General features: G+C 41.6%; 1 protein-coding gene across 1 annotated transcript in view; it reads left to right on the top strand.

Annotated features, from left to right (window-relative positions):
• Positions 1-6962: 6962 nt before the first annotated feature.
• Positions 6963-25014, top strand: part of mob2a (MOB kinase activator 2a) — a 56290-nt gene continuing 38238 nt past the window's right edge. The window contains exon 1 of the mRNA XM_010765806.1: positions 6963-7503. Within this exon, the coding sequence (XP_010764108.1) occupies positions 7487-7503 (17 nt within the window). The 5' untranslated portion in view covers positions 6963-7486. The remainder of the gene's footprint in view (positions 7504-25014) is intronic.

Genomic DNA, 25014 nt, shown 5'->3' with positions numbered 1-25014 from the left:
TCTCTGTGTTGCATGTTACAGTGAGGTAGCCCCTCCTCACAGTCAATGAGTGTGTTTGTGTGTGTGCATGTGTGTGTCTGCATGTTTAAAGTGCTGACTAAAGCAGCTGCTGGTGCTGACATCTGCCTCTGTCTTTCTAATGGTGGAACAAACTGCAACGCTCTCTCTCAGCATCAGCCCCATCAGCACTCTCTGCCCAGGTCCAAACCCTGTCAATGCACGCACACACACACACACACACACACACACACACACACACACACACACACACACACACACACACACACACACACACACACACACACACACACACACACACACACACACACACACACACACACTGTAGTCCGCAACGCACAGCATATCCCATATCTCAGCGTCTGCACCTCCAAAACCACATCCCGGACCACCACCGAAGAAGACGCTGCTTCAGGTGGCAGCAGTGCTGAAGGTCAGACACTGCCTCATCTCTCTGAGAGATCCATGCCAGTAGGAGATCCCAACTAATAACAGGTTTGGCTTTGACACATGCCTAAGTGTTAATTGTTTCCCCTCAGGTTGTTCAAACATTTAAAAACATTACACTGTCTAAAACATTTTAAGACGGTCAAGTTACTCCACTGATCACACTCCGGTGTGTAGAAAGCCTACAACGTTTTCAATGCACTCTTGTTTCATTAATTTCTTACTGCCATCAGTTCAAGGTAATCCATTGAATATATCTTTTTAAATTACGTTTTATTTCAAATGTTGTTTCTGGTATTGAACATAAAAGTATTCCTGACTGAATCAATGATGTAAAGCTTTAATCTGTGGACAATTTGTCACACAGGCAACTTTAGAGTATACTGTGCAAGTTTGTTTTAACAAGTAATGAAACTTAACATGGGAAATATTTATTGGTAATACTTTTGTTAGAAGTTGATGACATTTCATACATTCCTACATGTATTCTTGTATTAAAACACTTCAACATTATCCATTGTCAATTTCCCTCTCTCAAACCTATACATACTTTAAAAGATAATAAACTACAAAGGGATTTGTCTCAATTTGAGTTCAATATAGGGTCAATAACAAAAACAGCATCCATTTTCACATGGAAGATAGAATAATTTAACAAAAAAGATTTTAAAAAGCCTCCTTAAAGTACCATCACACCATGTTTGTAACAATAATAAAGTATCCATAAACCGATCATCAGAACAGTGTTTCGTCTACAAAATTGTATTTGTGACATTTATTTTGAGAATAAAGCATATTTAAACAGTTTATGGCTCGCTCTTACTTAGAAAAATATATGTTGTTTTGTGTATATATAGTTTGCATATAGGATGTAAAGGAAGACTACTGTCTGGCTTAGTTTGAATTTGTTTTATTTCATTGTTATTTAAATATTTGTATCACTATTCTGTATATTTATATAGATACACATATATATATATATTTATATAGATTACACTTTTCTTGTCCTATTGTTGTGTTTGAAGTGTTGTCTTCCCTAACCCTAAACAATGTTGTATGTCATTTTAAAATGATTAAGAGTGTGAATTTAAGGGTTATCTTAAGTAATTGCAATCACAAAACACTATTACACTTTACCAGACAAACAACCCATTCCCACTGTACATCATGTACCATAATGACGTGTGGGGATTAGGACTGGTTAGAGACGAACACATGATGACTTGTATGTTGCTGAGGCAAAGAGTGAATCTCTCACTGCAGAGCGCTGCTGCTGACACAGAGTCTGTGGCTGCGCTCTGTTATCATTCCTCCTCTCTACCCATGACCTCACAGCCACATGCAAGCTATTTCTGTTCAGTTGCTTCTGGCACAAAATGACTTCATGTCTGATTGTCTTGAAACATAAAGGGTAGGGGCTGTATTACTGTGCATGGAAACTGAACTGCATTAAATCAGGATGCTTCACTCTAAAGCAGAATTCTATATAATAGTTGTTTTGTGGTTGATGCATCGGAGGGCACACTGTTCCCTTTTTTCTTGTACTTCCCTGTTTGAAAGTTAAAAATGTTCTTGGTCTACCAATCCTTCTGGTTCCATTTCTCTCCTTTTCTCACACGCATCTCATCCCTTCTCTTTCCTTCTCTAAGACAGGAGTGTTGGAGCCAGGTAGGTCTGCAGACATGAGTAATGTTCCTGAGACTGACTCATACACCAAGACATCAGCCGTCAGTGTGGAGCCAGCAATGACACAAGCACACACACACACACACACACACACACACACACACACACACACACACACACACACACACACACACACACACACACACACACACAGTGACTTATAGAGTTAATTATCCTAATCCCACACTTGTTCAGGTAACACACTGAACTTGAGTGTTTTTTCTGCCATTTGATTTTGTAATAAAACTTCCAATCAAAACATTGTTTCAGTTTTACAAGGACATTAAAAGTCCTTTGAAAGCTTCAAAACAAATGTCTCGTCTGTCTAATTTATGTCACAGAAACACAGAAACACCCACTCCTCATTGCATCTACTAAACATTTATAATTCATGCAGGAGTAATGTGAGGTGTCTCCCTTTTAATGCCTCCTAATGGCTTTTAGAGTTACCGCTGCCAGCTATGAATAAATCATATCATTCATGGAGAAGGCAGCCAGTACCTCGTTCACCCTGGCAGCACTGAGACGATCTATAGGTATGTGGGGTGTGTGTGTGTGTGTGTGTGTGTGTGTGTGTGTGTGTGTGTGTGTGTGTGTGTGTGTGTGTGTGTGTGTGTGCGTGTGTGTTTGTGTGTACAGATATGTTTGGCTTTTTTTTCACAAATAACACTTTGAAATCAGAAGGAAAATGTCTCCTGAATGGAATGCAGCCCTCGTCGTTATTGTCATTCTTAACACCTGTGCTTTTGTTCAATGATAACTCAAAAAGCCTTTCACCCATGTACAGGCTTCACTGCTAGTTACCACGATAGTGTCATTTACAGAATGACACTAACTTAATTGTAATGAATTGTAATGCTATTAATCAACATTTGGAATAATGATATGCCGTAGCAGGATTAGCACAAATAACATTGACTTTAAATGACTTCATTTATTTTAGATGTTGCAGTTTTAAAGGGCTTGGTGTTGTTCATGCTGGCTCCAGATCTTATTTGGACACTTAGATCAGGCCCTCATTAAGATGAATGGGTCCACCTAAGCTTTGAAAAAAGTCCTTTAATTTGAATATAACAAGTTTTACAATGATAGTATACTGAAAGACTGTCAGGTTGTTGTTGTTGTTGTTGTTGTTGAGTTTTTTTTAGTGAATCTCTGGGTCTCTATGGACTGACGTAGATCCCTCTCATGTAATGCACTGACTGTGATGCTGTGGAATGGGAACATATCGACCCCTGGATGGCTCAGTATTGACGAGTGGATGGATTTCAGGAAGTGACCTTGGCTAACTCAGACAAGCACCTGACCAGAGCCCGGCTCATTTTCCCACAGAGCACATCTCTGGCTCCAGCTGGACCTCTGACAACACCCTGTATCCTTATGAGAGGTAAACATAGTGTGCTGGACTCATCTTAGGTCATCACAGTCTGAGCAGAGGTCAGTGTAGTCATGCTGCAATGCTGCCATGAATTTGGTATGGGAGTGTGTCATAATGAGTGAACTGATAAAGGGTGACATGGACTGTAACTGTTGACAGTAATAGGCCATATCAAGAAAGCCAGAAACCAACTTTTTTCTAGTGTGACATGTCAAAAAGTCTTCTGTGAAAAGGCGCTGCAAAACAGACAATAGCTTTTAATTTGCATGGACAAAAAGCCACATGTTGTGAAGCATATCATTTAAAGACATCGGATTGTAATCAGTGCCAGTACCGATCTATTCCTTCTTTTGATTCAAATGTTTTTATTGGGGTGCAGCATTCTCAAAGATAACAGTATGACATCGTCATTTTTTTCCATATAAACAAACTTGATTTCAAAATGTGTAAAGATGTACACATTTTTTTTTAAAATACAATTATAATGACTAATTAAAATAATAATGACTACAAAAATGTATTAACTCTTAATATAAAAACACCTTTTTTTCAAAGGTTTTTATAATATTAATACTGATCATCACCATCATAATCATCATTAAACACCCTCTTCCTCTCTGAAATGTCTGCTTTCATCCCAGTTATCCCAGAATACTGTATTAGTTACTTAATTAGTTTTGATAGGGATTTACATGGGGCATTTCTCTTTTTTAAGATGATTCAAGCACCTGGTTAAAGCAAATTGAAACAACACTATCTGAAAGGCAAGTTTTTACTTCATGTTGAAGGAAAACAAAGAGCTGATGTTGTCAAAAGCAGTGTACTTTTTTAACAAGGTTAGCTATACATATACATATGCAAATGAATGCAAACAATATTTTATTGATTTATTCATTTCAAGCCTTTTAAAAAAAAATGCCTTCAATGTAGACACTACATAAATCATTTGAATGAAGCAACCCATGAACATGGTCATGTTATGGTGTCACTCCTGAAATCCATCAGACAGTAGGCTATAAAGAAAGAAAGTGTGATCTCTAAGAAAGCTTTCTCCATTTTGTCCCCGATTGGAAGACATCTTCCGCTGCTGATCCTGAACCAGCTGAGTCCCCCGGTATATAACCGTGTTAGAACTGTTAAATTGGACTCAATGGAGCACTAACTTCTGCACACCGTCTGCTGTCAATAAATATCCCACGACGCCCTCATGTGGCTGTTAACAGCATTACATCATATTTGAATATTCCCCCAGCCTCCTGTCAATCATCTCAGTGACTCCGCCTCTCTGTTAACTGATTGGAGGCCAGCAGTGTCAACGAGCCAATCATGTGGCTCTGCCTCTTGTTAACAGGGCTCCTATTCTGATTGCCCTCTCTGTCACCTGTGTGCTTCTGTTATTTATAGAAGGAGGCTGAGTGGAGGAATGTAGGAGAAAAAAGGGAGGAGAGGGTGAGACACAAAAATGAAAGGAAGAGAGCATGGTTAGGACCTGATGACGACCATACGCCTCGCTCTAATGGTCTCTCAAGAGAGAGGCAGACAGGCAGAGAGGAGACCAGTCATTTTTGCAGGGCAGAACATATTGATCCCATCTTTTGCAAATTGCATCTGTCTGATCGATGGTTTTCCTAAAGTGGAAAATCTTTGAAAGAGAAGGGGGTGGAAGAAGGGAAAGAGATTTTAAAAGCTATACAAAATAAATGGTCAAGGGCTAAGGTTAAGACTGATGTATATGATGAATCATGTCATTATATTCATATACCTATAATATTCATAAATTGAAAAAAAAGGGAAATCTTAAAGACTTTAACATTCGACATGGTTTATCAATTAATCATTTTGTATTCTCTAAATTGCAGATCCTGTATCTTGTAAAAAATTAAAAAATTACTACAATGAGTTTACTGTTTGATCTGTCAAATGGTAAATGGTAAATGGACTGTACTTATATAGCGCTTTATCCAGTCTTTAAGACCCCTCAAAGCACTTTACATACTACATGTCATTCACCCATTCACACCCATTCATACAGAGCAGTGTACCTTACTCTAGGACCTAACATTCACACACATTCACACACCGTTGGCCATGCCATCGGGAGCAACTCCGGGTTAAGTATCTTGCCCAAGGATACATCGACATGTAGACTGCATGGGCTGGGATCGAACCCACAACCTTCTGGTTGAAAGACGACCACACTCCCTCACAGCCACAGTCGTACAACCCCTCCCTGTATAACTAATAATTTGTCAGAAAATAGTGAAAAATGCTCATCACAATTCATCAATGCTCAATGTGTCTTCAAATATCATGTTTTGTTCATCCTAGCAGCCAAATATTTTACAGTCATATAAATACCAGAGAAAGGCTGATTAGTTTAGTTTGAAATCACAATGATCTTGATCAATTGATAAACAGTTTCAGATACTCTTCAGTATACAGGCTGATAGAGGGTCATAACACATTGAGACCATTAAAGCAAAACAAGTGTCAGCTCTTTGAATTACTGAAACTGGTTTTTTGCTGATCAAATGTCATCTTGCCTGACTTAATTAAGCGTGGAATGGGTGGCAGGTCAACAGTGAAGTAAGTGAGGACATAAAAGCAATCCCCTTTGGCTCTGGATAGTCGGTGCCCAGGAACAAGCAGAGCAGTAAAGCTGACAGTTTACTGTAATAATTTAACCAGTGATACATTGGTCATTAATGGAACTGCCCTGCCTGCACAGGTTCACAGTGACAGGTCAGTGCACATGAATACCTTCCTGTTGAGATGTATAGCCTCCAATGTCGTTTCTCTTGTTAAGTGTGGAGGGTTGTTCTATTTTATATGTTATACAATTGAAAACTACAGCTGGCTCAACAATGCAAGACATGGAAGGATTTACTGGTGGACCTTGGTCTTCAACATGTGCTGACCCTCAGCAGACTTGGCCACTTTAATAAATGTCCACAGAATCGGAGACCTGCCATATGAGATGCTGGAGAAGCAGGTTTTTATAAAACAGTGGTTCCTATAGACCCCTTGAAACAAAGCAATGTCTAGCCAGACTTGTGAAGTCTAATCACTGATTATGGCATTTGTGTGACCATAAAGTGTTTTGTTCCTTTGATTTGTATTATTACATTTTTCAGATTAAAAAATATATATTTGCTGCAATGATCCCTTATATCTTGGGGACCCTTTGTTACTATACGACATCATGCACCACTGCCCTGTAACATGGCAATGTATGCTATAAACAATAATACTATGGTATGCCAACAGGAGAGGTGATCATCTTCACATTAAAGTGTTAAAGTCCTAAGTGGCTGATTTTTACAATGTATCTAACCTGCTCACGACACATCCATTGCATCCATGTTCATACAGCCCTGCTTGACATGCGTTTTACGCACGGGAGAGACAGAGTGGGTCGGGTCTGTGTTTACTTCCGGACTCCGATTTAGACTTCGCTCAGAAAGCAGCAGCTCCAGTGGAGGTTCAGGCTGTCAGCTAGCACGGTAGCCATACAAGGCTTCATGACAGAGGTTACCGAGTTGACCAGCGGCATCCCAACAGACAAGCCCCTCTCGGCGCCACTGCACACCGGACACCAGGCAGACCCACACCGCTGCCCCGCTCTCCTCAGCTCGCCTTCGTGCTCAAAGTCACTCAATGCTGCGCTCCCGCTACGCTAGCAGACTGATCTGACTGTGTTATACTGCCTCTTCATGATCCGAGCCAGCTGAGGATCAAAACAAGGACAATCGCTCAAAGTTTAAGCGGCGTTTCTATTTGACCGGCCAGGATCCCGCAGCTGGGAGACACACGGGCCCCGGGGAGAGCGACGGGACTCGGGGGCCAGGCAGCCAGGGCACCGAGGGTGGTGGCTGCATAAACTAGGGGTCGCCTCCAGCTCCTGGTGGATTCATCCCCTGCCAGCTAACGTTAGCTAAGCTAGCTACAAACAGCGCCATGGATTGGTTAATGGGGTGAGTACAGACAGCTAGCGTGCCTAGCTTTACCCTCCTCTGTCAGGTCAACTGCAAATACACCCCACTGTGTCTGACACCACCTCAGCCAGCACTACACAGGTGCACTGTCGTGTCCAATATTGATACTTTTCAACTTAAACACGTTAATATGGCCACAGGCGGGTAGCATTTTGCCTAGCTTAGCTTAGCGATGCTAGCTTGGTAGCAAAGCTGGCAACGGTCTCATCACTGACGGTGAGCCAGCCTCCTGTTACCCCGGGCCAGGCGGTATTTTTGGGCATCTCTATGGCCTGCAGCGATCTAGCCAAAGGTGACAGCGCCCAGATTAGGTTGTGAGAACATCTCTGTAAACGGCAGTTTGCTGAACAGGGAGACTATTTTTAAGAATGATTAACACAGCAAAGGGGCTAACATTAGCAGCCTGTCAGTCTTGCTAACGCGGCTATGCCCGGGTTCAGTTTATTTCCTGTGCAAGGTGCATGGGACCCTCTGTTAGCAGCCATGCTAGCTTAAGGCTACCTAATGTGCTGCCTTTGGGACACAGCAGGGTGTCAAAGAGCTCATTGATGCAGGATGCTGCTCCCATACTTGTGATATAGGTACACTGGAGGAAGATAAATACATGTTGATGGCAGTTAATCATTAAATGAAACACATTATGTGACTAATTCGAGTAGTTAAACAGTAGTTTAATCAATTGTGTATTCTTTGCTTTGATGGTGCAAGTGAAACCAGACAGAAGTTGATGATAGAGTCATGTTTTTTTGTGTGAGATCTGGTAGTCAGTACTTATAGATGAGATTGATCTGATTAACAGCCAGACACCAAATCCATGATCACTGTATTCAGGATTAACCTGACATCAGTTTCCTGCCCAGTCTGCTATCGAAGAACTCGGATGTGTTATCTTGCATTTACTTAAGTATTTGCTATGCAAAGATAAAGTAATAGATTGTCTGGTTTAAACCTGGATCATATTTGCCTGTAAGTAGGAGATTGACTCAATGAAATCCCTAACCAAGATGGATTTATTTCTATTTCTAAATATGCACATAGGTAAATCTGAAACAGTCGAATTGGGTGTCTTTTCAAAAAGGTAAACCTCAGGTCCTTGGTTTGGACCTGCACAGTAAGGTGTGTTGCTTTGAGATTTTTATTTTTGCTGACAGTTTATCAAGTTGACTGGTTGGCTGGTCACAGTGAGCAGATTAGGGCAGAGGAAGGCGTGTTATCAGGGGAGTTCCTTCTTCACATCGGGACATTTTGGCTGACAGATAACGATGCAGTCTCTCTATACCCCAACTAGAGCACTGGCGTTTACTAACTATTACCTCTGGTCTGTCTGTCGCCAATTTGTTAACGGATAAGAAAATACTTCAATACAAAATGTGTAGTTGGGAAAGGGTTCTGGAAGACACCACATGTTTTTTTTTAAAGCATGTTCTATTTCACACAAACTGTCATCTTGAGACCATTATGCAGTTGCAACTTTAAATAATTGTGCCGTTTTAGTAAAGGTGTTGTTAACTCTATGAATGAATTATTTGAAATGTTTTCAGGTTTCCTCTTCCTGACACTGGTTTTCCTAGTTTTAATAACTGGTTCTTGCTTTGACTTGTCTGAAGTTGCATCAGCTTTAAATGTGATTTACCTCCTCTTCCTTTCCCCCTTCAGTCACTCAGATGCAATAATGATACTTTTTGGCCCAAACAGTTGGTTCTGTCAGACCTAAACTGGTTTCCTTAGCGATCGGTTAGGAATTCAAAAGCAACACCCAGTCATGTGTTGGTGTAAGATGAGGTGAGGAAAGCGAAAACCACATTCAATACGATTTTAGAGAAGGCCTGCCTGTTTTATCGGGGTTATCATAGCTGTTATTAAATGTAGTTGATATTAATACACAGCGCCCTTGTAAATAAGTAATTGTTTTGTACTCCGATGAGTCATGAAATGAGTCATGCTTATATATAATCTAAATAGTTTATTCATGACAAGTTTAATAGGGCATCTACAGTGCCTTTCAGATATAAAACCATTGAACAAGAATGATGGCGTTTCTCTATGCTGAGAATTTGTGTTTACCTTCATGTTAAAGCCCCACGTTGGCTACTGTTTATAATGTTGGTAAGGTGTGTATGTGAGCTGAATGCATAGGAGTGCGTCACTGACAGAGTGGAGTCCATGAATGAGTTAACCAACCGTGTAATCACTCTGACTTCAGACCCAGGGTGAAGGACGCCACAGTCGGGACCGATAGAGGGAGGAAGTGAGGAGAGGATGGAAGAATTGGGTGGTGAAAGCAACTGATTTGGGGAGAAATGTGCACATGGAGAGAAAAAGGAAGGCGTGATGAATAGAAGAGGAGAGACTGATGAAGAAAAGGCAGGGTGATCTAAAGGGGCGGAGGAATTGGAGACGGCAGAATTTTGACCAATGGAGGAAGTGGATATGAATGCTCTTGATGGAATGGTTGATTAGGGAGAATAATGGAGGAAATAAGCAGGTGGGGAGGAAGGGGTGGAGTAGTAGATAGGAAGGATGAAGCTCCACAGGGAATCAAATGGAGGTCGTAGCCTACAAATGGTGGATAGAATTAGCAAAGGAGATATAGAGAAAATTATATTTGGGCTTACGGCGGGTGTTTTAATTTTGTTTCAACAAGAGGCTGCAAAACCTTAGTATATGTGTATTTCACCTGTGGGTTTGCCCTAAAATGTGTTTGCGAACTACATTCGATATCTCTGTTTATATACTTTGGACAGAGTGCATTATTTGAGAGCCTAATGTCCTCAAATTCAGAGTCAGACTGGATGTTAAATCACTGGAGAGATACGAGGTGCCTAAATGTGCCTTTTCCCGCTGGGCATAATGGGCAGGCTTTGACAGATGTTTAATCCCTTTGCTTTTGAGTGATGGATTGGTAAGGCTGAACGATGAGCGAGAGAATGGAAACTACAGCGGCTAAGTGGAGCGCCGCTTTAGTCTGCGTGACCTGAGCAAGAGTCAGATTTAATGTACACTTAGCTCGCACGGCATCACCTGTGACTTCATGGTGTGCAGGCAGGGTATCATTATCCTGCATCATCGGAGTAATGCCAGTAATATAGGGATGCTTCTTTTATCGTTTCATCTTGTTGGTGACATATTTCAGCCGTTTGTCTTGTATTTGAGAAGTAAATCTTTGTTTTGAATATGTTTATTTTCAGGAAATGGCTAAGTATAATAGCTGGGTATTGAGTTTTTGCTATTTTGTGATTCATTTCTAGCTTCAAATCACAATTTTAAACATTTTCTAAAAGCTCTTTAGTCAACATTAAATAGTGATATATTTTAGATGTTGGTTTTTTAGAGAAAAAGCGTTTATTTTTCTTCCTAAATATGGTATTGGAAAAAAAATTTTTTAGTCAAGATTTCGAAATATAGGCATCATATCTTCACCGAAATTGAAAGACAACTTCAATCAAATGTTTTCTGTTTCGGAAAACGTCAAAATGCCCTTGAACACGTCTGCAGTTGAGAATGCATAAAAACCCTCACCACAAGCTGAACTTCTTCCACAGTGAGCGATGTATGTCTAGTTCCCTGTGGCTCACACCCAATAAAGAAGTGTAATGTCTAACGTTAGCTATTTACTGGTGTCACATTCATGTGGTAGTGCAACTGTTTTGTGGCCTTCGAATTTGTACAAAGTCAACTCTCATGACTCCAGCAGTTAGGAAGATTCAATGTGAAGCATAGAATAATGTATATAATATTGAAATCATGAAAGGATCTCCACATGCATTATAGAGACTAGTCCTCAGTTTCAAAATAAACCATCTAAATGGTCAGATGGTTTTCTGTCAGTTTTTGATCCTATTAATAGAGTAGTGAAGTGGGTGGATCACATCTGGCACCCAGGGTTACTGCAAAACAAGGGATACAACTGCATATCATTTTTTTTAAAATTTGGATTAAGGATCAATTTGCTGTTTATTGAGCAATTATAGTGCACCGGATCCTAATTGAGAACTTTGCAAGAGCAAACTTGGTTTTAATATTCAAGTTAACTCTATGCAAACAAACAGTCAGGCACAAGGGAAGTGTATTAAGGTGGGGTAGGTAAGTTTGAGAAACCGTGTCGATACACTTTTTGTTATATTCCATGGAATGCTCTTAACATCCCAATAGCAATGAATATCTTAAGTGCTTTGACAAAAGATCCATAAAAGAAAATCATCTGTGGAAGCCGTAGTACTGTTAAAAGTGTGACCAATCATTTTAGCCGGCCCGGCTAAAATAACTGGATGGCCTACCTGCCTGTCAGCCTTCCATCTGTGCACAAACTTATCTCGTGCCCTCATTGGCCATGTGCGCTTTCGTGTCTGTTGGAGGAGGGGCTCTGTAAGGAAGAGGCAGATTTTCTCCAGTTGTGTATTTTCAAATTCTAGCGCACTCGAGCTGGTTTCTCCAAAATGACCTACCCCACCTTTACGTGGCACTCAGAATACCAAACGCTAGCTGGAAATAAGGTAATTGTCAGGTACAAAGATGAAACATTGAAAATATATATTTGCCAATAGATACCACTTTAGTATGATTAAATTATGGAACACCCCCCTGTGTTTCCATGTTGAGGTTATCATAACCTTTTTAAATGTCAATATGCAGTGGGGAAAAATACTCCATATCTGACAGGAAGCGCAGTGCACCCAACCATATTTCAGTATAATTATCAAAGGAAATGATGTCTTTCAAACATATTGAAAAAAATCCTTCTAAAGAAACCCCACAATATCTTTTTGCATATCAACAATCTCTAAATGCGGTCCTAAACACAAGCATAAGAAACTCAGCGGCAGCCTTTTTGCGGGGATGGGGTTGTAGTTTCATTCTGAGTGTGTGTTTGAGTGCTTTCAAGCTTCTGTGTATATGTATAGATGTTGTCCTCATGCAACCCCCCTGCCTTATTTGCGTCAGCACCACACACGCACGCACAAACCCAAACACACACTATTGCAGTCTCGGCCCAGGTGGCTGTTTCCGCTGCCCGCTCCGCAGACGCAATGCTGATAATAGGCTGTGGCAGAGGAGCAGACATGATCAATTGAAACTAAGCCACACTGTCAGTGTTGCGTGGTCTAGACCTCGACCAAGTATGATTTTGCTGTCTTCATTTCAAGCATTACGATCACCTGCAGTGTCTCTCATTGTTCTGTTTTAAGGGCTGACCTGAGGGCAGTCAGCTTAGAACATGGTCTCAGTGTCTGCCAGGGAAAGAGCTCCTAACTTACTGTTACAGGGGAAAGCATTCTGTTGGCTCTCCATTTTCCTGAGCCCAAAGTAAGAACAACTCTCTATTAAATATAAATGTATTGTGTCTGGCCCTAAAGTTGCTTTACGACTACACACCCAGGACAGCCTAGGCCAAGATTTTTTAAGACCACGTAAGTTAGCCAATCTTGTAGTTGACAATGTAGTTTAACAAATCCACCTGTTATTGTGGGTGGCAGATAGCCCAGTATGTCAACAGACATAGGCTCACCAAAGCAACCAACCCTGAGACAAATGACAGCCATGGCATTTGTTGTTTTGCAAAATTGACTTTCCTAAGTTATTCATAATCAGTTTCAAGTGTCAATGGAGGTGAGTGTTGATCAAGCTGTCCCAACTGTCTGTGGAGGCCTGACCTTTTCTCTCCATCATAGAGCCTCAGCTTCCCAAAAAGGGTTTTTCACCATGGGTGTATGTATCACTCAATGGTCAGAAAAATATGAACCCTATTAAGTGAAATTCAACCCAAGGTTGTTTTTTCTGTAGTAACTACTTATTTTACAGTGTCTAAGAAAAATTGACAGCTGTCAGAGAAGTGTTTTTGCTATGTGAGATTTGGAATGTTGAAATAATAGATTGCCCACATCAATTTATGGGAAGAACGATGCGATTGAGTTGGTTCAACAACAAAAGTTGAATCCACATTTTACGAGGGGAATTTCTATCGAAATGCAATCAATTTTACAGAGATAAATATTCCTCTCATTGATTTATGTGCCTCAGTTTCCAATCAACATTGTGCTGCTGTAACGTAGCTGGGGCAATGGGGCATGCTCCATGTACACAGCATGCTTCTGGCTGTTCTTCCATGATGGGCTGGTGCTGAGGGATTGGCTGAATGACAAGAAGGCTAGTTGGTTTGTTTACTCCCCAGAAAGGGCATCTTAGTCACTTCCAGCCCTCCAACTCACTCTGTCGTTCCCTCTCTGGCTCGGTTTGTTTCACTCACTCTATCTGTCTCTTTCTCCCTTTAATACACAACCCCCCCCTCTCCTGGGACGCTGATGTGCAGAGACTGTTGCGTGCTTGCATGACTTGCTGGACTGTTCAGCTGCAGAGAGCAAGGCCCTGGGTCGCCTCAGCTCTCTCTGATAAATGTTTAACAACTAGGGCTAGCAGGGTGTTATGTGTGTTTGAGCATGTTGGAGGAAAGCCTATATGCAAAGAAGTATTGTACAAGCTGTATCGTGCTGTTTTGGAGAAAGAACGGAAACAGTGGAAAGAATAGCACAGCTGGAAGGGTTAAAAAAAACAAGTCCCCAGCTCCCATCCCTGACATCAGTCCCCTTTTTTGGGGGGGCAATGGTAGCAGCTTCCTCCTCCTCCCCAGTAGCACAACAGATCCTAAAGTGAGCAGAGGGGTCATTGCTATGCTGTAAAAGCTCAGCTGTCATAGTTCAGAGGTGTCTTCGGGTTTCACAGGAAGGTGATACCTAAAGCAAGCAGTCAATCTAGGAACAACCACCTGCTTCACCAGGGAGGAGTCTTTCGTATCGATACAGAAATAACTACAGTGCAAAAAACTAAAACTACAAGTCTAACACAACTCATTTGGGATTAGTTGATTAAAGTATTCCCACATCATGTTGCAGTTTTGAACTAGCTGGTGTCGGGAGGAAAGGACGCAGAGAATTGTCCGTGAGCCCTCCCAATGCTGTATCATGGAGTGTTTCAGGACATCAGTCTGCATCATTGAGGGAGTTATAAAGGCTCTATTGAATGTCTTTTTGAGGAGGCAAACAGCTTGGGTACAAGAACACACACACACTCCTGAGTAAATACTGCTTTACTCTGGTTTGTCTCTTGAGACTCCGCTCTACATCCCCGTCTTCCCTTCCCTTTTCCTGAGGCAGGGACACAGAGGCCCAGAAATGAACGCGATACCGAATGACTCTGCAGTTTGCTTTTCACTGAATATGCACAACTGCATAATTGGAGAATCTGCATGCGTGAACGCACAGCTGTGTTAAGCACTTTTGCGAGGATTTGAGATGGAAGCTCCTGCTAGGTGTGGTGTTCTTTGCCCCTTTTCACCAGTATGTTTGAGCCAAGGTGAGGTTTCAACATCCTGAGGACAGTGTGCTGTTTGAGTATGGTGCAACCTAATACGATGAAGGATCAAGAGTCTGCAAACCCAACTCAATACCTGAGTGTTAATGCATATGGCGTGGAAAGCACAATAGCCCTCCTTAGGCGCTTTCACACCGGAGTACTTTTCCCAGGAATAGTTCTGATAGTTCCTGGGATTTTGCGTTCACACCAAAAAGATCTGGAACTAGAACTTTTTTTCAGGAACTCTTTCACCCCCTTTTCAGCCCCTGAGGTGGTACTTTCCTGGGGAGGAAAAGGTTCCAATTTCTGATTGGCTGGGCGAATTGCAAACCACGCACCTTAAAACTCAGAAATGTTTTGTGAAGCCGCCATTTTATTTGCTTGCATTAGCATTATTAGCATTAGCCCAGCGCACCAACGGAAAGAGACTAACATGTGGCAACACAAAAGAAAACATGGGAGCGGTGGAGTGGGGCTGTACCCGAATATTCGAATATCCGAATATTCGTTCTTGGAGTACTATTCGGGTTTCAATTTTGTTATTCGGATATTCGTTTTGTTTGTTTTTTATTTTTTCCCTTTTTTTTTTCAAAATGAATTTATTGAAATCTCCAATATCAACGTAAGAGCTTGTTCGGGGGGTGCTAACACTTAACCATAAACGTTATAGTTTACTTTCTCCGTCTTTATATGTAGATATTACCTTTCTCCGTTAATCTCCGTCACGTTGTTTCCAAAGCAACAACAACTTCCTGTCAACAGCGCTACCTCTCCTTCAAAATAAAAGCATATCGAGTGGCAGTATATGCCGTGAAGTTGTTTGCGGCCTGCCAGTAAACCCAAAGCAGAAGAAGAAGAAGTGACGTCAGCGGCTTCATTTACGTAATCCTCCTTCAGGGATTTATTCCGGTGTGAATGCGATCTGCTACATAGTTCTGGACCGGAACTAAAGATTTCCGGGAACTATTCCTGGGAAAAGTACTTGGTGTGAAAGCGCCTCTTGTGACTTTATATTTGGAGATATAGCGCACACGTTTAAAATGTAATCTGTAACAAATGCAAAAACAGGGACAGAGGTAGGTCATGAAAGAGAAAGTGTGTGTGTGCGCGTGTGCGTGTGCGTGTGTGTGCGTGTGTGTGTGTGTGTTTCTCTCTTTCTCTTGGCAGTAGAGTGGCACCATGCTGCGGCTGTATTAGCTCTTTCATAACGCTCTGGTCAGCCCTGCCCATCGCAAACAACTGGCACTACCATGGGATGGACACCCAGGGGAATAGAAACGACAGGGCAGGAACAGCCATGACTAATCAGCTGTTCTCTCGCTCCCTTTCTCTTGTTGTTCGTCGACTTTTGGTTCCTCCAGTAGCTGCTGCCAAAGTCCTGGGAGCATCATAGTCAAGGGCTGCTGCCAGCCAGAGCTGTCTTAAAATCAGCTATACTAAGTTGAACCCCTGCAGCAGGGTTTAGGGCTGTTTTTGTCCGCCACCCACAAGGGACACCCTTCAGAACAGCTGGATGCATTTATTTTCGGGCTGGTTACAGTCTTTCAGATTGTGTCTTTGCTATAAGTTACATTTAGTGAGACCTTTCTTCTATTGATGTATAATCTTTTAATTTACACTTGCCATTTCCAAGCAGTTTGAGAGTTCAGTGGCATTATATCATCATAAATGGAAAACTTCTGAATGTAAATAGGGCCAAAAAAAAAGTATCAGTAGGCACATGTTAATAAGCATCATTATCCCACAGAACCACAATGTGGCGTCTAATGGATTGTCAGACAATTTTGGAAATAACTGCGTCCCTGCTTGTTTTTCTCAAAACTAAATACAACTCATAAAATCTAAATCTAAATTATTCCCAGAGTCCTAAGAGTAGACACACTCTCTTATTATAGACAGTTGAGGCTTCACCATTATAATACTATAACCTAATTTGCACCATGTGTTATCTTTCCACCAAATTTCATTCACATTTGATCACAAGATTTCCAGTTTGTCCGGCTAACCGACATACAAAAAGGACCTAACTTCCTTTTTAGCATATGCTGGAGAGTGGGATGTGACATTTAGAGCAAGGGAGATGGGGTACTGGAGCAGTGCAGATTTAAAAACACGAGAGGAAAAAAGAAAGCAGCCATGGAAGAGAGGGCAACTGATAAGCAGGAGAGCAGCAGGAGTATAAAGACAGTGCGGCACAGATGAGGGACGCAGGGAAACGATAGTGGCGCAGAGGCGATAGGTGAGATATGGAGATAAATGGGAAGAGGCGACGTGGGTCAGAGAGCTAAATTAGAAACAGTAGAGGTCTGCAATAGAGGACAGAGAGGGAGATTTACCAGCAGGGGCCCAGAGCGCTGGTGACAGACAGACAGACAGAGAGAGAGAGAGAGAGAGGGAGGATGGCTGGCTGGCTGGCTGGCTGGCTGGCTATCAGAAGGAGAACGAAACAATAATCATTTGAGACTATTTCTGATTCTTTAAAAGCAATATTGTGAGTGAAGTTCCTCATTCAAGATACCTAATTTGTTTTGCAGGAGAAAGCCTTTAATTATGCTTTTATTTATTTCAGTGGGATGTGGTCAGCACCCTCGGGCGAGGCTTCGGCTGAGCTGCTAAATCTGTGCAGAGCCGGTGGGCTGCTAGCGTTGGTGTAAGCTAGCTCGGTTTGTCCTTGGTGGCTGAGGCTGTAATTGGATTAGAGATCTCTGCGCTGCATCAGGAAAAGCAAGCCACACACACACACACACACACACACACACACACACACACACACACACACACACACGTGTTTTTAAAAGCACACAAGTCTCAGGGAAGTTCATCTCAGTCCTCAATGCTGAACTCCTTCTTAAACGTTCTTCTTTCCTCAACATTAAGCTATTTTCTTTATCCCTTATACTCAACAACACACCCAATTCCCCCCTGGCTGTTACGTGTAGGAGTGTGCAATCTTGCATTTATGTGTATAAGCATGTTTGTGTGTGTGATTCAGCCCTGTGGATACCCCTCTCTAAATGAGATTACAGGGCTCACAGCGGAGCCCATGCTGAGAATAAGGGACAGGAAGAAGGAAGGAAAAAGATAGTCAAGTGTAGATAATAGTGTGAACACTCATATTGAACATGAACATGGGAATATGAGGCAGGATGTTCCTTTTGTACTTGAAGTGACTTTTTTTAAGCAGCTTTTGGAAAGGAAGTTAAAATGGCCTCTTTTCCCTTTTGAAATGTTCAACCTCTCTTAACCCTCTGCTGTTTAAAATCCATGCAGGGTTTTCTTCCTTTAAACAAGTGAGAAGAAGTGGAACATTTGTACCTACATTTTTTTAACTGAGTAGAGAGTGTCTATCATTGCATCTATGTATTGTCTGTCTCACTTTATGACTCATGCGATTTAAGGGACTCTGAGGCGTTTCCCTGGATTTGAGCTTATGCTCCTATCTTTTGAAAGGCACGCAATAAAAAAGGGAACAGGTAGGGGAAAGATAGATTCCCAGGTTAATGACATTAACAGTAAACATTTACAGTAGTCACGCGCTTTACTTCCAGTAAGGAGGGTGGAGCCAATCTTGTGCCGGGAAACAAAATGAAACAAATTCAAAATGGACTTTAATTTATTCAGCCTGACCTGCCAATGCAAAAAAGTCAGGCGTAACCGATCACTGTAATCCATGAGCTGGGCGTGGTGAGGTGCGTTGGTTTTGAGATGTTTTGTACAGGTTTAAACAAGAAGCTGACATTGCTGAAGAGAAGGAATGAAGGGAAGAGAAGTTCAGCAACCCAAAGGAAGAGATACAACAGAAACAGGATTTCCTGTGTGTGTTTTTACATGCATATGTCTGTTCACACTCTCATAGCACATGTGGATATGGTTGAGGCGAGATATTAAACTGCACTCGGTAAGATTAGAGGGAGACCGCGATATAAAAAGCTTAATAGCTGACAGGCCCGCACCAGCAACCATATGTCTCATATGTGTCTGCTGACAACCCTGCAGTATGGCTCCGATCCGCCCATGTGGCCTGTACATTTCCTCAACTTCCTGCCACTGTGACAGCCAAGCAAGGGGGGGGGGAAGTGCACTGCACTGCATGTGGAGAGAGATACAGGGAGGGGGGGATGATGTCCCTGATGTGGGGTGATCTTAAACTAAGGAAGGACACACTGTGAATGATTCCCACACCCAAATCACTCCCTGATAGTACCATCCAGTGCCGTTTCCAAGCTTGCTACACAAAATAACATCATCAGTTAAGATTTCATTGAAATTATAAATTAATTTGCACATTTTTTTCCGTATTTAGTCATTTTAAGTCCAAGTTTGTATACTGGGGTGAAAGCATAGTTGGGCCATGTCCCTTAAAGTAATTATCCTCTCATTTACAGCTGAAGAAATGAAAGCTGAAGCACCTATTAATTACTTTAATTATTCACTAATATGCCACTTAAGTTGAATGTCATATGTAACTGGGGTTGATACAGACTCAAAAAGCTATATCAGATATAAGTGTCAATTAAAATGATCTTTTCAATTCTGTATAGTGCAATATCGTATTAGTGCATTAGTTAAAATGCCCACAATATATTTCTAGAACCCACAAGATGTCCTAAAATGTCTTGTTTTTTTTAATTAACATTTCAAGTGGTAAAACTGCAGCAACGATCACTTCTCTGCTTGTAGGATGCAACGTCATCAATAAATCTAATATATATATTATATATATTATAACACAGTCAAGCAGCTTTTTCTTCTGTTGTGCTCCCAGCTGTAGACCTGTTAAACGTGATGTTTCTCAAAGCCTTTTTAATCACTGGTGGTCTTTGAGTTGGGCGGCTCGTGACAAATGCGAACATTGAGCCAACAGCCCGGGAGCATTAGGAGCTACGATGAAAACTAGCTGCGCTTAAGACTGGCTGTGAACACAGAGTATCATGAGAGCAAGGCCAGCCGCTCACTTTGCCACAGTTGAATCCAGGAAGCCATGGGAAGGAAGGAAAGAGCTTCCTTTCCAAATCATCCAAAAATATGTGTCAGACAGAGATGTTGCTGCAAAGCCATTTAAACTCCATCTGGGAATGAAAGACCATGTTCTGCCTTTCTTTCCCTTCCCGTTTTATTCTTTCATCCCCAGGTTTATAATAATGATGAAGCTTTATTTATATAGCACTTTCCATACAGCACGTGCAGCTCAAATTGCTTTACAAAATGGCACACATCACAAGTTGAAATACACAAAACGAAATTCCGCTCAGATCAGATATTAAGACTTTTACAGATACATGCAGCTTAGCAACAACATATAACAGTTTAACAGGTTAAGAAGCACAAGGAGGTAAAAGGTGTATACAATCAAAATAAATAAGAATTCCTCTCTTAAAGATTAGACACAAGTGAAGTGAATCGATTCAAGAATATGAAACCCTATAAGATAGAGTAAGCATATAGGAAAAATAAAAACACAATAGTAATACAAATGTCATATTTATCCTCTTGTTGTTTGCTTGCTGTCTGACCTGCACTCCCAACAGGAGTCTTCTCCCGTACAGTAGCCTCCTCACACTGGGGGCCCGCCTGAGTCGTATATCAGGGGGAGTGAACACGCACCTACAGATTAGAGGTGAGAGGAGTGTGCAGCTGATTTATTACCGGCCGTTAGCTGGTTAAATGAGGCTAAGTCAGCTGGCCTGGTGGGCCTGGAAGAGATTAGCCTACATGAAGAGCAATAGAGAGAGAAGATCTGCTAGTGAAAAATGATTCCTGACCTCCTGTCTCTCCTCCTCTTCTCCGGCTATGTGAGGCTTTTGAGAAGCAACACATTCTCTGTGCCGGCTAATTATTATGCAACAAGTTTGTGCTTGTTGTTTGACAGTGGTGCTTGTTTTGTGTGCAGCGAGGCAGCCCTGACTTGGTCACTTTTACATAACTAATATAAAACGGGTCAAAACACAGCTGTTTTTAAAGGTGCAGCTCAAAAGGCTTTTTGCTTTTCCTCTTGCTGTGTCTGATGAGGAGGGATTCAATGCCGACAGGGAATATATATGAGTGTTACAGAAGCTCAGCTTATTTAAGCCACAACAAGGAATAAGAACTGTAACAGTGTCAGTTGCATCTCTATCAGCAACTATTAATATGTATCTATTTTGATAATGGGTTAATTGTTTAAGTTGGATTCTAGAAATGTGAAGATTTTTGAAATATCTGAAAGTAAACTTAATAGCTTTTGCATTTTCGACTGAAAATACGCTACATAAATAAATCCTTTTTGGGCAGTTGGAAATGATAACGGGAATATTTGTCCTATTATCTGACATTAAGACAAACCAGGAGACATTTTTGCGTATACTGTACTTCTGACCAACTTTTTTTCTTTAATCATTAGTTCCATTAGTTTTAAATTAATCATGTTTTGACTTATGAAATGCCAGGGTCCTATATTTCACCCAATTCCACTCAGTTGCTCCTTTTATTGGACTTGACCTGCTTGTTAAACGCTCATGTCTGTCAACTCGAGATGTGGAATGCCCCCTTTTTATTCTCAAATTCAAACCGAGTCATTCTGAGCTTCCTGGCTCCACTTCAAAAGCCAGCATTTGACACTGCGGCATATAGAAACACTGAAGGTCTATGCATGTCTCTGGATGAGGCTTTATGCGTACAGACGTGTGTGCTGGATATCAGCTCTGTAGGTTGTTTCTGTCCTCAGATGATGTGTCAGTTTTCACGTTAGTTTGGTGTGCGAGTGAGAGAGAGAAAGAAAAATTCCCCACATCCGTTTCCTCTCACAGAAGAACAGTAGGTCAGGGGTTTTGGTCCGCTCTGATTAGTTCATGTGTTGCTCAGGGCCGGGGGGGGGGGCAGAAATACACTGCACTGCACACAGATGGGACATTGCACATCATCTCTGGGGATTGCATGTAAAGTCAGCGAGGTGAAGGCACTCTTTCAAGAGGAGAATATTTCAGTTTTGCTGTGTTGGCTTTAATATTGTTAAAGTGAGGTTTGGTGCAGTCTGACACAGCGAATGAAGGACGCTCACATTTTGGAGTTCACAGGGTTTTTTGTTTGCCTCTGTGCTTCCCCTTTTCATGTTTCACTTGCCAGTTTAGCAGTTATCTGTGCTGACTGCATGTATTTGCTTGTTTGGACTGGGCGTGTGTCCTCACCTGTATCCATGGCTCTGTTTGCATATGGCCTCAGGTTTGGCTCGTGTGTGTGTTTTAGTCCTTTATCTCCCTGTCTGCCCCACCCTGTACTGTAACGTGCTCTCCTATCCTCCTCATTGTTCTGCCTCTCCTGTCTAGGGAGTCTGAAGCAGTAGCTAGCAGGAAGAAGTCTTCGTCACTCTTTAGCGCTGAAGTCAAATCGAACTGTGAGATGCACAAACAAAGGAAGTGAGTGCTGCCTTCCTCATGCAGGCCCCAGCTGGGCGTCTGTCACTCTGCGCTGCGGTTTATCAGAAAGAAGCAACGTGAGCGCCGTCTTTCCCCGCTGCACGTGTCTCTTTCTGTCCCCTTCACTTTCAGCGATACCCACTCTGACTCTGTGCAGCTGCACTGCCTGCCTGAATACTGGTAATTAGCCTTTGTGCCATATTTTACATTTGCTAATTCAACAGTGAAGTGGCCTCGGGGAAACTGGTGAGACGTCATGCCATGTGCTTGGCCAGGAAATGTACAAAAACTGTTCCCATTAATCATGATTAAAGCATGATTAAAGGGATCAACACATTACACGCATGTTTTAATTAAAGATCTGTATTTTATTTTGATCTGTTTTCACACGAGCCAGGAGATTAGATTAAAAGGAATGTCACTTTGCATTTTCCCCATCCTTTTTGATAAGCCAGTCACAGCCTGCTGCTGTCAGGCCAGAGCTTAAATCAAATACTGACTTTCATTCAGTCTCTCCGGATCCATTTCTGCAACGCTGATTTTCAGTTCTTGTTCGTAAATACTGCTGTCACCATACTGAGTTCCCACAGGTCCTAAAACCCTTGAAAGTGTTTGTCAAAAATAATATCTGAAACTTCTGAAAGAAATGCAGTGAAAATACTTCTACTACTAAAACTTATATAAAGACCAAATTGTTTTGATGAAGCTAATTGGGACATTGATTTGGGAAATTAGATAAAGATGACCCTGAAAGTTATTCAAATGTCCTTGAATCTTATATCCAGATGTGTGATGACACCCTGTAATAGTTTGAGAGGCTGTTTCTTTTATCTCTTGGGTGGTAATATCACCAGTAGGTAGTAAACAAGCCACAGCTCAGGACCTGTTTATCTAAAAATGCATGCAGTTATCAGTGTAGCAACTCTAGCTTGACTGCAGGAAGAATTAATAGGGTGCTGTAAGCAGAATATGGGTGTAGCATATTTTTCACCACAAGAGGGCAGCACATGTCCAGTTCACATGGCTTTTGAGTAGAGGGGAAGTGCTGCTGGGAAAAAGAATACCTGTCAGCAGTTACAGTAGGTAACTTTTGTTTGCTCAATCATATTGATTTTAGCCGGCCTTATACTGTAAATTCACTGTTTTCCAGGAGAGGGTAGAGCATGCGTAGCTCTGTGTGTTATTGATGAGACAGGGAACAATTGAAAGAAAAAGAGCTTTAGCAGAAAGTTTGTGGAATGAAGAGAAATGTAGATAAAAGTGTTTTGAAGAAGAGAAAGCAGGAAGGGGAAGTGAGAGAACCAGAGCGATCCAATGGGCATGAAATCAGATCCTGTTGCATAATCAGCACTCGCAGGCCTACCCAGGGTGCACCGGGGTCTGTCGGCTCTTTCCAGTGCAATATCACATGACCCTATTACAATAGCTATACCAGTCCACCACCAGCCACAGGCAGACACAGAGATCAATAGTTATGTTCTTCTCTCTGCGGAGGCACATATTTAATTTTTCTTTGAGTATTTTATTTATATTTTTAAGTGAAGGATAAATCAGATACTCCAATAATGATTTGTCATTCACTGCAACAGAAGCATTGAATGTGTGTCTCCGCCCCAACCTCTCATCTTACATTTTTTTAAAGGTTTCCACCAATGTGCAACCTTTCTCAGGTATTCTTTCTTTCATTGAAGGCAACATTTGCACAAAATATCCTATAGGTGTTCCACAACTCGCCCTAGTGGTTTCCCTACCGCTACATTCCTTCTTTCTCCCTCCATTCATAACATGCCTTCAAAGACATCCACATTTTGCATAGCAGCAGTACCTGACGTTGCCGGTGCATCAGCGCCACTAAATCTCTTATCTTTTTAATTTTTTAATTTTCCATCCTCACCTCCTCCCGCCCATCGCGGGTGCAAAACCTTTATTCGCATGCCAGCAATACCAGAGTGCATACCAGTCATCAGGACATCAGTGACGGCTCCTCTCTCCCAGCACCGCTCCTCAGGCCCAGCGCGCCTCACTTAGCACAGCAGCCCCAGAGAGAGAAAGGGAGGAGGCTGGTGTGCTCACTTCACAACGGTGCATTAGTTCTGGTTGACAGTAGGTGGCGTCATAGTCCTAACAACCTCGGCAGTTCACAATACCAGTACTCTAACAAAAAGTATCCAGGATAGAGGTGCAGACTAGTGAACATCTCAAACAAATCACTGATTTTCTCTTTGCGTGTTGTTATATTTGATTTTATATGCAAATTAGGCATGAAGAAAAGCAACATTTAGACATAATTAATGTTTTAAAGGTATTTTGCAGACTACCAGGAATGTAATTAAAGTGAAGACGTACTTTTCACTTTTAGGACAGAAAGATTATAAAAATAAATATTTAAAAATATTTTGAGGTCAAAATAACTCAAGTCATCCTATATAATGCCCACTTTGTTTTATTTTTTGGAATTTTCAAGGTAATCTCTGTGCAGGTTTCTTTGAATGCATATTACGATTAACTGTTTGCTCTATATAACATTTCAGGAAATGGTGGAAATTGTCACTGTCTGTGTGACCAACAGTAAATAACATGCAGACTTATAACTACTAATGGTTTCAGCATCATTTAAGTGTCTTCACTGTAGCAACAAAATAACTGGAAAATCAAATAAGTGCTACTTTTCCTTCAACAAATTAGATGGATTTCCTTTGCTGGCGCTTAGCTTTACATTCCAAAATGCCTGAGCTGTGACCGGTGCATGGGT

This window comes from Notothenia coriiceps, unplaced genomic scaffold (genome assembly GCF_000735185.1).
Source record: "Notothenia coriiceps isolate Sejong01 unplaced genomic scaffold, NC01 NC01_scaffold00000290, whole genome shotgun sequence".
Classification (NCBI taxonomy): Eukaryota; Metazoa; Chordata; class Actinopteri; order Perciformes; family Nototheniidae; genus Notothenia; species Notothenia coriiceps.
The sequence above is the reverse complement of the archived record's forward strand: the minus strand, read 5'-3'. Positions and strand labels throughout refer to the sequence as shown.